At 42.4% G+C, this 15967-nt stretch overlaps 1 protein-coding gene across 1 annotated transcript in view; it reads left to right on the top strand.

Moving 5' to 3' along the window:
• The window catches only part of SPIRE1 (spire-type actin nucleation factor 1), a 16227-nt gene extending 9175 nt beyond the window's left edge, over positions 1 to 7052 (top strand). The window contains exons 3-8 of the mRNA XM_008582136.1: positions 1683 to 1820; positions 2380 to 2450; positions 3183 to 3210; positions 3302 to 3438; positions 5102 to 5669; positions 5839 to 7052. Coding sequence (XP_008580358.1) covers positions 1683 to 1820; positions 2380 to 2450; positions 3183 to 3210; positions 3302 to 3438; positions 5102 to 5360 — 633 coding nt within the window. The 3' untranslated portion in view covers positions 5361 to 5669; positions 5839 to 7052. The remainder of the gene's footprint in view (positions 1 to 1682; positions 1821 to 2379; positions 2451 to 3182; positions 3211 to 3301; positions 3439 to 5101; positions 5670 to 5838) is intronic.
• Positions 7053 to 15967: the final 8915 nt, after the last annotated feature.

The following is a 15967-nucleotide window of genomic DNA, read 5'->3' as shown; positions in this document are numbered from 1 at the left end:
TGACACCGAGGGTTGCGATCCCGTTGCCGGTCGCGGTACTGGCATGACACCGAGGGTTGCGAGAAAAGACAAAAACAAAAAAAAACTTTTTCTTCTGAAATATGTTAAAAAGTGAGATAAGCTGTCATTCGGATGTGTTCAGCCAACACTGCTTACTAAGTGCAGTTTTCTTGGTCTAACCTTCCAAAGGCATGCATTGTTCCCACTTGACACCACTCTGTCTTCTCAGGGTGGAGCAAAACAGAGTAGATACCAAATGTGCCAATTTCATCCTGTCATCTTTGGACGGTGTTTCCATTGAAAGAGAAAATTGTGTGATGGATGATTTTTTTTTAATGAGTATTTTAAGCATCTTAGAGCAAATGGTATAATGTTTCTTAATAAACTACCCCCCTTCCCTCCAAATACTAATAAGCTCCTCATCTTAAAAATTCAATTGAGGTGTTTTTTACAAAGTATTTTTAAGCAAATTTAACCTTCCTTATGTTAGCTTAAACAGAGATGATTTTGTATTGATTTTAGTAAGAAGCAGTAGTTCTTCAGACTACTTTTTAAAGTAAATGCTAATGTTTGTCAAGTTTGCAGCCTAGATTTTTTTGTGTGTGTTTCTCTGATTGAAAGACAGAACTGAATGTTAAAACTCCATTAACTGACTGCATTTATAGTCATGTGCTTTCTCATTTGGCTTGTTGGATTCCGGAATGCCTGTGAGCAGTGCTATTGTGTGTGTGTGGGAGAGAATTATAATGTGTTTGTACTGAGAACACTCAGCTTCAGTGTCACTGCACCACAATGGCCCCTTGAGGCCTGGCAGGGTCCGAATGCACAAGACCATTCTGTCTTTCTCTTAGATCCACCAATCAAGTGCAGGGCCAGATGGGGAATGGATGCCTGTGAGGCTCTTATTCAGTGGGGTCAGTTACATCAACATCTTCCACAGCTGTTTTTAGGGAAACTATTAACATAAGACAGCCAACATAAATATTTATTATGAAATTCTTCTGAGTTTCTCCACATCTTTACAATGCTGACTATGCATTCAGCAGTTGTTGAAAAGTAATAACAAACCTGGTGAACTGTGGAGCAGCCTGGAGAGGTTGCCTTTTGGCGTAAACCACACCAGTAGTGTCATGTTCCAGTTCCACTTACCATTCAGATTTTTAAAGGTGTGCTGATGTAACTGATCACTAGGTAATGCTTCAGTATAAATTACTAACCACCTTCTTGTGGCTATTCTGGGTACCACAAACCAGTTGTAAAAACAAGACCAGTGTTGTAGATTTGCTATTTATCTATTAGTATCTAGTATACAACACAACACTAAGTAGTGCCTTTGCATAATCATAGGAGAAAACTGGCATAAAATTGGTTTAAAACAAAAAAAATTTTTTTTCAAGATTTGAAGCATAGATACATAGCTCTATTTAATGGCATAAAGTTACTTGAAGCAAAACACCTGAAGAAATTTCAATAGGCTGCAATGTTTTGTTTTCTGCCATCTGTAGTCTTAGTGCAATTAGAAATGATGTGGTCCCAGAGAGAGCCAGCTCTGTCCCAGTGTTCACTGGGACACCTCTTTTCTTCTCTGAAGCTACTAACCAGGTGTCTAATCTAAAGGAAAATTTTGCAATTCCAGCACAGGGGGTGGGAGTTTCTTACCCCTGTGGCATTTTGAATTTCAGGAGGAATTCTGCTACCCAGTGGAGTGCCTTGCTCTTACTGTGGAGGAAGTGATGCATATTCGCCAGGTCCTGGTGAAGGCAGAGCTGGAAAAATACCAACAGTATAAAGATGTCTACACCGCCCTGAAAAAAGGAAAGGTAGAGCTGTTTAAAGTTGATCAATCAGAAGGGTAGAAGAATGGCCAGTCCCAGGCACGGTCTCCAAGGAGAGTTGTCCGCTGGCCTGAGGGTGTAGGATTGTCAGGGGATTTTAGGAGGTAAGATGTTCATCCTCTACTAGACAATCCCTGTTCTGCCTTGCTCACAAGAGGTGGTATTTTTGTTTCTCCCTTAGAAAAACAATCATAATAAATAATGGCCTGCCTTCCTAAAACCATGTCTGCATTTAACTGTTATACTTTTAAAGGATCAGTGATGAAAATATATATGAGAAACAGAAGAGTATTTCAGAAACTTCTTCAGATTGCTTCCATGATGGAGAGACGCTTGACAGCTGTGGCCTTTTATTACTTTTGAAAGAATTATAATTAAATATAGGGCCAAATTACCAGTATCACAGAACCAAACATATAAACAGGATTTCTGAATTCTCTTCCTCCTCTGTCTACTAATCTTCCCAGTATATGTTCAAACATGGATATTAGGAAATTAGCTATTGGCGATGCTTCTTTTCTCCTTTTAAACTTGTATTTTTTAGCTCTGCTTTTGTTGCCGAACCAGGAGGTTTTCCTTCTTCACCTGGTCTTATACCTGTCAGTTCTGTAAGAGGTAAGGTATTTTGTAATTGACAAAAAAGTAGATTTAACAATTGTGAAAAAAATACCAATTACCTGTGTTTCATCATTTTTCTACACAGGAATAATGTTAAAATTGACCCATTCTGTTCTATTATCTTGTGCTGTCCTTGCAGGTTAGGAATATTGATTTCTTCAAAAGAATGAATTGAACAGAAAAAATACCAATTACCTGTGTTTCATCATTTTTCTACACAGGAATAATGTTAAAATTGACCTATTCTGTTCTATTATCTTGTGCTGTCCTTGCAGGTTAGGAATATTGATTTCTTCAAAAGAATGAACTGAACAGTTAGGTTAGGAATATTGATTTCTTCAAAAGAATGAATTGAACAGATTTGGTATTGAACCTGGAAAATGTTTCTCTGCATGTTTTTTCTTTTATCTAACCAAGATGATTTTAACAGTATGTTGCGTTTGAACAGAAAAAAAAAAATAGATAGGATTATTATGTGATCCCTGGAGAGACAAGAAAATTCCAAACAGATGTAAATTTATCTGTTTTTAGGAGACAATGTAAGAGTTAAGTTTACAGATTGATTGTCTTTTTGGCAGCCCACATTTGTATCAATTTGTTACATTCTGGTAGAACCAGAGAGTTTTCACAGTTTATTGTAAACTCACAGTTACGCAGCCATGGGCTTCTCTTACCGTCCAGTCTCATCCACTGCACCACACCAAGTAATGCTTCTGATTTTGTACACAGGCCGGTGTGCTCGCAGTGTTGCAGAAAGGTAAGCTAAGCTTGGTTAAATTCTGTGTTCATTTTAACGATCCTGCCTCTTTAACAGTACTGCTCACTGTCAGTTTTATTTGGGATAATAGATGCGGCTGCCCTCCAAGCCATACTCCACTCTTCCTATCTTTTCGTTGGGACCTTCTGCCTTGCAAAGAGGGGAAAGTTGTGTTAAGTCAGAAAAACCCTCCGCTGGCCACCATCGGCCACTTCGGAGCATTGCCAGGTGAGCAAAGGGTTGGGTCTCCACAGCATCCTTTGTAAAAGAGAATACTGCTCTTCCTGAGGACTGTGGTGAGGGGCTAGGGTTTTGGCTTGAGGGATTTTTGTTTGTTGATTTTTTGGTTCTTTGGTTTTAATATAGTATAGTTTTAGATTTGCACACAAATCTCTAAAACTTCCCCAAAAGTAACTTTTCAAGGGATAATGGCTAGCTACTTGAAGGATAGTTTAATCGCATAGCTAATATTTTTTCTACTTTAGAAATAATTGCTTTATGTGTCCCTTAAAAGTCATCTTTAAAACTGACCTTGTTTTCAGTGGAATTGAAAACTTGTATGTAACAGTCTAATCCTTCTTTCCTTCTTTAATTTTGAAAGAAAATCTGTTTAATCCTGTGTTGACAACAGTCTTCCACAGTTTTGGTTTACTTTGCTATTGTAAAGGCAGAAATAAAGCTTTATACCAAGAGCTGGCAATTTAAAAGAAAAAAAAAATGGCCTAAGCATCAACCCCTTTGCATTTAATGGTAAGGTTAGTGTTGGTCCTTAAGAAAGACAGGGGCTGCCAGTGATCTCAGTTAGTTAGAGCTTGGTGTTGTAACACCAATGTCAAGGGTTTGGATCTCAGTACCAGCTACCAGCCAGTTGCCAAAAAAAAAAAAAGAAAGATGGAAGGAGGTAGGCCAGCTCGAGTCACATGCCGGCAGGGCTGAGAGGGCTGGGATTTTATGTCATGGCTCTGTGGACAGGGAGGGTAGGAAGCTGTGAGTCCAGCATGTAACTTGTGTACCCAGGACACCTGCCCCTGTGCTTTGACTGTCTTTTCCCTGAGCCACCACCACTCGTGATTACTTCAGACTATTAACTGTCGTCATTGGACTCGGGGCAGTAAATGAGTAGGTGATTCCTAGTCATTTCACAGATAACCGAAAACATTTATGATGATGTTGGTCTAGTTATCTACAGCTCTCTGGAATCCAAATAACTAATGACCGAATTATAGAAAATGGTTGAGGAAGGGGAGACATATTTGATAAATTTACAAATGGCAAGAAAACTGATCAAAAGATAATTTTTCAGGATGTGTCAGAGGATTAAGATAAATTTGCTTCTGTTTCCAATAGCCTGACCTACCATCTACAGTTAATTAATGTTCATTGATCATGACACAGGGTGACTGGATCCCAGAAGAAAACGTTAAGTCCTTCTGAATCATCAGTTGCGCAACATTAGCAATGTGTATTTAACCTCATCTTAGTTGTTAAAAGTCACAGTCCGTACATGAATCAGGCGAATGCTCTAAATACCCTACTTTCCAAAAATTCTAGAAGGGATAAGAGTTTTCAGTACTTTTTCTTTTCTTTTTTTCTTTTTTTTTTTTTTTTGGCAGCTGGCTGGTCAGGGGATCCAAACCCTTGATCTTGGTGTTATAACACCGCACTCCAACCAACTGAACTAACTGGCCAGCCCTATTTCTTCCTGGTTTCTTTTCTAAAAAATATTTTTGAACCTTACCTCCAAAAAGAAATTGTTCTTTGGAGGAACATGACATGATTAAATTATTCATTCATTTCATAAAATTTTGGCAACAAATTTACTTTTTTTACATTTTTTTTTACTATTGCAATAGAACTCTGATAATGTTGGGTGTGTTTTTTTCCCACCCAGGTTCTCCTCAAAATCTAAGTCTGTAGACAAATCAGAAGAAGACCTCCAATTTCCCAAAGAGTTGATGGAGGACTGGAGCACTACAGAGGTGTGTGTAGACTGCAAAAAGTTCATTTCAGAAATCATCAGTTCAAGCCGGCGCAGTCTGGTGTTGGCCAACAAAAGAGCTCGATTAAAAAGGAAAACACAGTCTTTCTACATGTCCTCACCAGGCACCTCGGAATACTGCCCTTCAGAGAGGACTATCAATGAAATCTGAGCCTCGTGCCTTCCGTTGCTTTTGTGTTCAGAGAGAGCATCAGTGCGCGAGAACACTGACCCGGACTGTCTCCTTCCCGTGTTTTTATTTAATAAGCTTGAATTTGCATTAGGTCAGATTTTTTCCACATCACATTGTGGGGAAAAAAAAAACTGAATGCTGTGTTCATATCAATTGATGATATGTGACAGATCAGCCAATTGATCATTTGCTCTGAGAGAAGACAGCAGTTTGAAATTTGCTTTTGTGTGTGTGTGGACTTGGAAGCCGGAAACTTTCTCCTTAGTTCAGTTCTTCAGTGTTCCTCAAATATTTCCTGACTAAGGCAAAAAGCTTCTTATATGAGAAATCAGTCTAACGGAGGTGTCGATGTCAGCACAGTGCTAAGCAGTAAGTCATATTGGCATTTCCACATGACAGTGTGTGGACTTGGAAGCCGGAAACTTTCTCCTTAGTTCAGTTCTTCAGTGTTCCTCAAATAATTTCCTGACTAAGGCCAAAAGCTTCTTATATGAGAAATCAGTCTAACGGAGGTGTCGATGTCAGCACAGTGCTAAGCAGTAAGTCATATTGGCATTTCCACATGACAGTGTTCCTACCCAGTGTGCACAGTGATTCTGAGCCTGCCATACACCTGGCACTGGAGGCAGGCCACAGCACAAAATCCTGAAGCATCTGCTGATACTGATGTTTAAATTATCATTACTCTGAGATAAACATTATATAAAGGACTTTCTGCTTGAAATCCAGTGCAAAACATCTGAATAAGCTGTACACCTCCACTGCGGACCATTTCCCTTGAGCTGCTGTGTCTGTCCCGGTGTCTCAGATCAGTGTCTCCTGAGCATGACAGGTTTCATTCCCTATCTCGAATGTATTATGGTTACCAATAGTTTTATAATGGAGGTCTAAGAATTAAAGTTTTGTGGGAATTTCAGGACAAAGGAAGCCTAAAAATTTGATGAGAAGTTGATGTATTTTGGTTAACTATGAAAAGGGTTGTGACAGCATTAGGTGCCAGCTATTGGCCATGCTGTGGAGCATGAGCTGGAGCTCACACATTTTCAGCTACATTTTCATAACTTCATACTGCAGCCATCACAACTAAATTAAGCCACAATTTGGTACTTAAAGCCTCAAACTGAAATTTATTTTTATAAATGAATTTTAAAATTAAAAAATATCTAACTCTTTTAAAATTACAAGAAAATTTACCTGCTGACAGGCAAAATTTTTGGATGCTTTTTGCACTAGTTTTCCTTGTAAATGACTTGAGCTTGTAAGTTGAGTTCTGATGAAGGTAGACTGGAAGGTAGCATTGTATACCTGAAATTTCTCAGCTTGCTTGGCCCGTACTATAGACTATACTTTAATATTTTGGGATGCTTAGAAATGACGAACTAATCAAATTGCCATGAATGTTTGGAAAATTGATTAATGCACGTGCACAATAATTTCCTGAAAGCTCCAGGACATGTCTGTAGTCAACAGTATGACAGCCCATTTACTAAAAGGCATGGCAGTCACATTTTATACCACATCAAAATGCAGTAACATTTCTAATGTTAAATTTACAGTAATACCTCAAAACTGCTCTGGTAGTGTTTTTTAATGGATTGAAATTTACAATTTAGTTAATGGCTTACAATTACTTATACTTACGAAATAAACTTTACCAACTGACTAAAATAATGCATGTTAACAGTTCGTCTGTGTTTGCATGTAAAAGTGAGCAACTAGAGAACCCTTGCTGATTCTGTTTAAATTATTTTAAAGACTCATGCTTTAGAGCTTTAAAAACTATTTTGGGTGAATCTCATTTATAAAATTTTCAAGAGACTATCTGAACTTTATACTCCAGACAGGTAGGTGGGATCCACCCACTTTGATGGTCCCAGGCTTGAGCTTCTTAAGTGATTTAAAGTAAGGGTACAAGGGAGAGGAAACAGTGTGTGTATATGTGTATAGATATGCACCTGGAATATGTGCTTAAGACAATGACTAGTTAATGTTTCTATTAAAACACAAGAAATTAAACCCCAAAAACATGAATTTCATTCATATTCACACAGTTAATATCTAGTAAATCTCTTCCACTTCACTTCTTCAGGTTTATGGTACTGTATAGGATGGTCTGGGCATTATGATCTCTTACCAGAGCATTAGAATGTAAATCTTCAGCAGCATTAACGGGGTTTGCCAAGTGCATTAAAGAGGTCAAGTGGACATTGTGTCCATGTGAAACAGTTTGCAGAAAGTAGTGTAAGAAAGGGAACATGGCACAGTCAAAATTGTAGAAATCAAATTAGCCTTGTTTTGGGGTGCCAAAACAAACTCTTGAGTTTAACCCTACCTTATCCGTTACATGTACCCCCCCACCCCCCGCAGCACTTCAGCTAAGTTAGGTAATTTCCATAGGGCAATTCACTAAGAGCTTTGGCATTTGGTTTTGAAATCCTTAACCTAGTCTGACTTTAGGCATAGCTTCCTGTTCTTCCTTCTAAATAACCTCCCTTTGCAGTGTTCCCATTCATCCCAGTTTCCTGCTGTTCAGCTTTTACTTCTAAACCAACAACAAAAAAAATGCTGTTTTTCTGGCTGGCCTTGATTTGAGTCTGGGTGTCTCAGAGCACGTGTGCATGGTGTGCACAGGCCTCCCACTGTCACCCCACCTCCCTCCCAGCTTGAGCACTGGTTCTTTTGGCCCATACGTTGTGAAGATACGTCATTGTGTGCTTCCCTCCCATGGCTTAGCTTTCTGTCAGTGTCAGAGTACATAAGAATGCTTGTAAATACTGTAATATACTTATTAATATTTGAAAGGCATTCATTCAGTGGACAATGGGAATTAACATTTCCAAGGCAAGTAAAAATTAAATCACTGATACAAACATTGACTTAACAGTTTTACTAGATTTCAAGTCTTAAGCCTTTCACATTAAACCAGAAAGTTATGTAGGAGTTTTAAAAATATGTTTGAAGAGATTATATGATTAGTACCATTTTTAAGACTTTTATTTTTCTAACTATATTAATAAATATAGGACTGGATTTTAGGTGTCATATAGGAAACACAAAAATTTTAAATTATGTTGCTTTTTGCTAAAGCAAAATAGCAGAAAACTTTGTACATGCAAAACTGTTGAAGGACCATGAAGGAACATATACTACTGACTGGGCTTTGACTAGGCTTCCTGTGTGTGTAAAAGTCTAGGTATTGCTGGCATTCATGGGAACATGATGCTACTAAATTTGTTCCATTAAAGTATTTGATTTTAAAATTTATCTAGGGAAAAATAAAATGGCTTTCCATCATACCATCTGTGTTGAGTTCTTACTGTAAAATGGTGATGTCGGTAACTAGCTGTTAGAAATCACCTGGGTTGGGAATGCAAGATACTCTTAGCAGCAGCAGCTTACGGTCACTTGAGAAATACAATCCACAGGACCACACTGGAAAAATAGAAATGGTGCCACCACCAGTGACTCTGCTGTGTCACCAGGCAGCCACGACTTTTTTTAACCTCAATACGGTAAGAAATTAAAATTTTGTAAAGACTACACAACATTTTATTATGTAAGTCACATATATGGAGACAATTATGTATAAATAAAGCTTTTTAAAACAGCTTTGTTGAGATATAATTGATATACAAAAAACCAGCACATTTTTAGTGTATACAGTTTGATAAGTTTGGGATAAAGCTTTTATACAACTTTCTAAGTAGAATTCCTCTAGTGACATATTCCTAAAATGTAAACTTAGGAAATTCTTATGGGCTTATGTTAACCAAGAGTGTTTCTTAAACATTACATGGTATTGAGTTTGCTGTTAATTCCTTTACACAGGCCGTTCGCTTGGTTGCCATTTTTTAAGAGCTCCTTCCACTGAAGTTTCTCTGTGACGTGTACGACAAGACATTCTTGTGTGTATCTAGCTCATAATCCAAATAAATGTTCAGTGACTTTCTCCATTCAAGTCAGAGTCTTTGACTCGTACCTCCTGGATTCCAGAGACACAGAAAATTTGGAAATCCTAAATGGGAAAAGTCTTGGATAACCCTTATTTAATGGTTTCTTTCTTTTTAGTTCCCAGTTCCTATTGAGAACATGATACATAGTCGTAAATCATTATAGTCTAGTTTCGTAAAGAGTACTTTAAGAAAAGGGCTTGATTGCACATGTGAGGTAAAGACTCCAGTTCTGATGTCCCTGCAGAGTTGTGTACGTGCATACGCACCCACGCCACACACACGTGTGCACACACATTAACTAGAATGCTAACAAAGGGTATAGTCCTTCCTTCATGTCAGTCAAAGGTACATATCTCAAAACATCTCCCTTTGCCCACCCAAACACGTTTAAGAGCTAAGAACCTGCTTAATATAAAACTGCCTACACGAGTTCAATGTTCACATGCAGTTACCTGGCAGACTGAATTTGTACTGCTCTTCTGGCTCTTTCCATTAAAATATATATGATGTGTAATTATTTGTAATACACTGTACTGTGCAAAACACTCTGCAACTCTGCTCCTGAGCTGGCGGCCACATCAGAGCCCTTAGAGTGAAAACAGCGAAAGTAAAAGGGTTCCAGAACTGACAGGACAGAGCTCCTGACAAGTGGGGCATCGAGAAAGTTGTTTATGTCCCTAGGGCTTGAGAATAAAGCATCTGGATGTCTGACACAACTCAGTGTTCAGCTTTCTTGCAGCACCGAGGGCCAGACCCTCCAGTCCTGTATGGGCATGCTCTCCCAGCTGCTCTAATGAGGCAGGGTGGCTGACAACTGAAGAAAGGGGGGCGTGCTTCCCATGGCGATGGCCAGCTTGGAGGCACAGCCCTGAGCAGGCTTGCTTACTGGAAGCTTGCTCCTCTTTTACACCTTCTTTGCTTCGGTGTTCCCTTCTGACAGCAGCCGTCACCTGTGGTCACTGGCCTGCCTCCACCTCCAGTCCCCTTCCCTGGGGTGATACACATACTAACTCCTCCCAGAAGCACCAGTTTTTAGGAGGGTAGAAATGCCAAAGGTGAACTGGCGATTTCTGCAGCACTAGCTGAACATCAGTTTCCTAAGCAGACAGTGTAGAAGTTGTCGGAACCAAGTGGGAGAAGGAGAAAGGAAGAACAGCAGAATCTGCACAGTAAACCTGCTGGACGGGGTGGCTCCTGCAGCATGGAGTCGGAATTTGTAAACAAAACAGAATAACCTCCACTTTTAAGTGAAGAAATTTTGGTCTAGACATCCCAAAGGGAAAAAGAGCCTAAGAAGAATCCAGCTTGTCCACCGACCAAGGGAACACGACTTGAGATGGGGCTCATATGCCACTGGGTCATCCTGCCAGTCTCAAGGTGACTTTGAAGTCAGATATATAAACAGATATATAAGCACAGAATATAAACTTGAACTAAGCACTCCCACTGCAGCCAGAGACACTCCTCCAGGTGCTGCGCTGGTGAGAACTGCACCCTTCCCTGTTCCAAAGTGGCATTCACTAGCAAAGAAGCTAGTGAGTTCAGGACCCAAGAGCTTTCACCCTGGTAACTGAAAAGAACTAGTCTGTAACTAGCAAAGTAGATTCTTTATCAGCAATACCTGATTTTCAAGTATCTGAAATGGTTTTAACTAAACTGTATTCAAGCTTGGCAGCAAAACAGCTTTTCTTTTTTTTTTTTTTTTTTTTTTGACCGGTAAGGGGATTGCAGCCCTGGGAACAGTGTGGTCTGCACCACACTCAGCCAGTGAGTGCACCGGCCATCCCTATATAGGATCCGAACCTGTGGCCTCGGCACTACCAGCGCCACACTCTCCCACGTGAGCCATGGGGCCGTCCCAAAAACAGCTTTCTGACACTGGGAAAGTTCCTTAACACTTACGGATTTGTTTCTTCAATTTTAAAGCAAGAGTTAGACTAGGTGGTCTCTAAGGTTACTTTTAACTAGAAAAGATATTCAAGATAACCCGCCGAGGGTTTGGATCCCATGTGGAGACCGGTTCCCGCTCACTGGCTGAGCGCAGTGCGGGCGTAACACCGAGGGTTGTGATCCCGTTACCGGTCAGTAAAAAAGACAAAAAGGAAAAAAAAATGGTTCAAGGCAATAAAAGTCTGTAGGAACTGACATAAGCTGTGGTACTACCAACTGGTGTTGGTCGAGGACAGCGTCATAGAAGTAGATTTTCGGGTGTTTCAGAACCACCCATCAGTCTCTTGTGCCAGTGCCTTAGCCTTGGTTTTGACTTTTTCAAAAAGGAGTGAAAAACCTCTCCAGCTTTCTAATCAAGGAAAGTGACAACAGGAATACTTTGGCGTAATTTGATAAGTGGAACAGCTGAAAGGGAGCCCAGTTAGAAGGTGATTGTACAAAAAGGATAAGGTGATGCATTGGTTATCCATTTTTACCTAACAGATTACCTCAAAACTCTGTGGCTTGAAATAGTAAACATTATCTCACAAGTTTTTGTGGGTGGTTTTGGCCTGGGGTTCCTCGTGAGGGTGCAGTGGAGACGACAGCCTCAGCTGTCATTACCTAAAGGCTGTGCTGGGCTAGAGGACCGGCTTCCAAGATGGCTCCCTCACACGCTGCCTGCTGTGTGGACCTCTCTGTAAGGCCCCTCGAGTGTCCTCATACCAGAGCAAGCAAGGTGCAAGCCAGTGTCCTCTCTGACTGGACCTCAGAAGTCACACGCCATCACCTGCAGCACATTCCGCTGACCACACAGGCCACTGTCCTCAGCATGCAGGACACGGCAGGTGAGGTCACGGCACAGCCTCCTCGGGACCCTCATGGAAGTGGCCACTGCAGGGGATAAGAACCCAAAGCAGAGCAGGACGGTAAAATGAAAGGACGCAGACTGACCGGAGATGCTTAAAGGGAAGGTTTGGTTTCCAAACGCTACAGAGAGAAAAGGCCAGAGGAGGAAGAGGCCTGCAGAGCTCGAGGTATTTGGGGAGCGGAGCAGCATGCATTGCGGACCGGGAAGGACAGCGGTGTGACAGAGGGAATAAAGTCATTTATGTGGACCCAGAGATGCCGCAGGGTCTTTGGGAAAGGGCTCAGCAAACTCTGCAAGGAACCAGACAGTAAATATTTCAGGTTTTGTGGGCCTCATGTCTCATTCTGTGTGTGGTGGGGGGAGGATATTTTAAGCCATTTAAAAGTGCAAAAACCGTTCTCAGCCCCCAGGCCGAGGCTTGCCAGCCCCTGCGCTCAGTACACTGTCCTGCGACAGCTGAAGACCGAAGCGCAGGACTTGATGAGAAGTCAACGCTACGCATCCAAGTGAGCACTGAGCACTCACTAGCTCAGGCCTGCTTGTTTTTACAAGTAGTAAGTTGACAGTTGTACAGCTGGTAGTACAGTCGATAGTTAACTCGTACTAGTGACTCTAAAAGTTAAAAACAAAAACTCACCAAAACAGTATGCTCCATCACTGGAGCCCGGTGTTCCCCATTCCAGCCCCGCCCAGCAGTGTCCCCAAGAAACTCAGCAGCCCAGGACTGGCCAACGCCAGCAACAGCAGCACCGTGGACTGGGTGCCTGTGGCGCTGGCACAGAGGTGCTTTGACTCTCGTGCAGCCTTTGAGGGAGGTATTAGCGCCCACATTTCTAGTGGGGACGCTGAAGCTCAGTGGTCCCGTGATCTGCCCGGGTCACACACGTGTGCTACAGCAGCGAGACAGGCGGCTGCTCCTCAGCTGCCGGATGTCACCCGAACAAGTCTGCCTGTCCTTCAGATACTGGAGTTGTCACAGAACCTATGAAAATCTTTCCACTAAGGCTTAGCCACAAGTAGAGATCTGCTGGGGAAGACTATGGGGTTGGGGGGGATAGAGAAAGGGACTCCTGATGATCAAAGCACACACCGCCCTCCCTAAATGTTGAGCGCTTTAACGCTGGAGGCAAACACCCACCCACTCACTAGTACCCAGAAAGCCACCAGCTCAAGTCAGATCCAGTTTTCATAATATCCGGTTCTAACGCCAAATGAGTGCAGCGGCCTGCAGCAAACACTCCGAGCCGTGGCTTTCCTACAAGAAGGGAGGCTGCCTCCAGCGGGCGCCCGCACTGCCTCTGCAGAGGCAGCACGGCCACAGCCACCTGGTCAGCAGCCCAGGCTCCGACACACAGGACGGTCTGATGGGCTCACACTGCTCTGGAAAATGCAGCTGGCAAAACAGAAAACTCCAGGTTTCTCCTCAATATCATTCCAGTAGCTTCTGGTTGTATGAAGAGCTGGCACAGAAACTACCTGGTGTGTTCAATATTCACTCCTGCAAACGTGAGGGTCGCAATAAAGAGCTGCAACCCTGGAGACTAAGGAAAGAATTCTGGTTCATTTCTATGCTTTTTTTTTTTTTTCCTTTTTGTCTTTTTTCGTGTCCGGCAACGGATCGCAACCCTCGGTGTTGCACCCGCGCCTCGCTCAGCCAGTGAGCGGCTGGTCTGTATGTGGGATCTGAACCCTCGGCGGGAGCACCGCCGTGCTCCCAAGCAGCGCACTGTAGCAGTGGGCCACCAGGCCGGCCCCGTCATTTCTATGCTTTTTTTTTTTTTTCTTTTTTTTTTTTTTCTTTTTTTTTTTTTTCTTTTTGTCTTTTTTCGTGACCGGCAATGGATCGCACCCCTCGTGGTGGCCCCCGCGCCTCGCTCAGCCAGTGAGCGGCTGGTCTGTATGTGGGATCTGAACCCTCGGCGGGAGCACCGCCGTGCTCCCAAGCAGCGCACTGTAGCAGTGCACCACCAGGCCGGCCCCGTCATTTCTATGCTTTTGGCAAATATGTATGTATATAAAACTTCAGGCAAGTAATATTAACATAACAACTATTTTTTCCTAAAATAGTCATTTCTCCTCTGAAAAATGGGTTGGTTTGGTTAAAACATAAATAAGGAAAAAATATATCCCATTTCATGTTCCAAAACTAAAATGGAATAGGGATATTTTGTGTTACTTGTTATATCCATATAATTAAAAATCCATCTCCTAAATTACACCTAAGGCCTGTGGCCAGCAGAAGATATTGAAACATGGTAAATCAGCTAAGAGTGCGAGCAGGATGGCTGTGACCTTTGTGGAACACAGAACTTAAGCACTGGCACGCAGGGCTGTGTTGTCCCAGGGCAGGGGCAGCAGTGCTAGCACTGGTGAGGGCACCCCTTTATACCCGCACTCAGTTGGAAGGACAGGCAGCCCTTGGCTCAGGGTTTCTCGGCACAATCTGACCAGCACCTGCTTTGGAACTGCCTGCCGAGTTTGCTAAAAGCACGGATCCCCGGGCCGCAGCCCTGACCAACCAAGCAGGATCTTTGGGGCTGACGACCTGAAATCTGTAGCGTTCACCAGCTCCCAAGGCCGTCCGCAGACTCTCTAACTTTCAAAACCACAGCTCCAGCCCTCTGAAAACAGCATTCCTTCCGAGAAAACCAGCAAACTTGAGGATCAAAACCCACAGGAAACTTCTGCTGGAACGTTACAGAGTGTGAGAAGCCCATTCCCTTTCACTCTGGTATTTTGGACTCTGGGGAAGTTAAATTAACTTCTTATTTAATAAACAAAAAAAGATCGTTCTTCTCACCAACAAAGAAAAAAAGGTAAAACCTGGGCTAAGAGGTAGCAGAGTCACTGCCTTTCTTGTGCCCCTTTCCTAAATGTCTCTCGGCATCTACCAACAGCAAATGTTCTTTCTGACAAACCAGATGTGGGGCACAGCGTGCAGTCCATGGCGGGCAGGGCAGGTGATGAATCTGTGGGCAGGTGATGGATCTGTGGGCAGTGCTGTGCCCAGCTCTTGGTCTCCTGTCCCCCGTGCAGGCAGCGACCAAAGGCCCAGGCGCCGCAATAGCTTCACCCGCTCCCACAGGCCCAGCCCACCAGGTCCTCCAAGTCCACGTTGAGATGGCTGATCACCCACTCCAAGGCCTCTCGACCCTGCCAAGAGAACAGCACTGAGTAACCTCCCTGGGTGACCTGAGACAAAGGAGGCTTCGGTCACATATTCTAGAACTTTTGTCTCGGAGCATCTCAGCATGTGAGGCTGCCCTTCGAGACTTTCCTTCTAAGTGCCCAGAGTACCTCCTAAACGGTATGTAACTGCAGTGTTTAAAGATTATGAAACAATACTGCAGTATTAAAGTCGAACTTTCGACTGTTTTCTCAAGTTAGAAATCAAGGTCAAACTGCTTTCATGATACTTTATAAAAACAACATATTACATTTGTGCTGATGGTGAATTCCAAATAGGAGGGTTGTACAAAGAAATACTGAATCCATTTCAAACCAAAATGGAAGTTACAAAGCCAATCAACCATCTACCAAACAAGTATGGAAAGCAACTACTACTACTTTCCTAGTTTAATGACTGTCCGCCTCAAGAAAAAATTTTTTTATTTAAAATGGAAAGCAAAAAGGAATGGAAATCATCAAGTCGAAGGCATACCTGTTCCCCAATGTTCATTGCAGCACTCTTCACAATAGCCAAGAGCTGGAATCAGCCCAAATGTCCATCATCGGATGAGTGGATACGGAAAATGTGGTATATCTACACAATGGAATACTACTCAGCTATAAAAACGAATGAAATACTGCCATTTGCAACAACATGGATGGAC

Source organism: Galeopterus variegatus, unplaced genomic scaffold, assembly GCF_000696425.1.
Source record: "Galeopterus variegatus unplaced genomic scaffold, G_variegatus-3.0.2 Scaffold2524, whole genome shotgun sequence".
In the NCBI taxonomy this organism is placed as follows: Eukaryota; Metazoa; Chordata; class Mammalia; order Dermoptera; family Cynocephalidae; genus Galeopterus; species Galeopterus variegatus.
The sequence above is the reverse complement of the archived record's forward strand: the minus strand, read 5'-3'. Positions and strand labels throughout refer to the sequence as shown.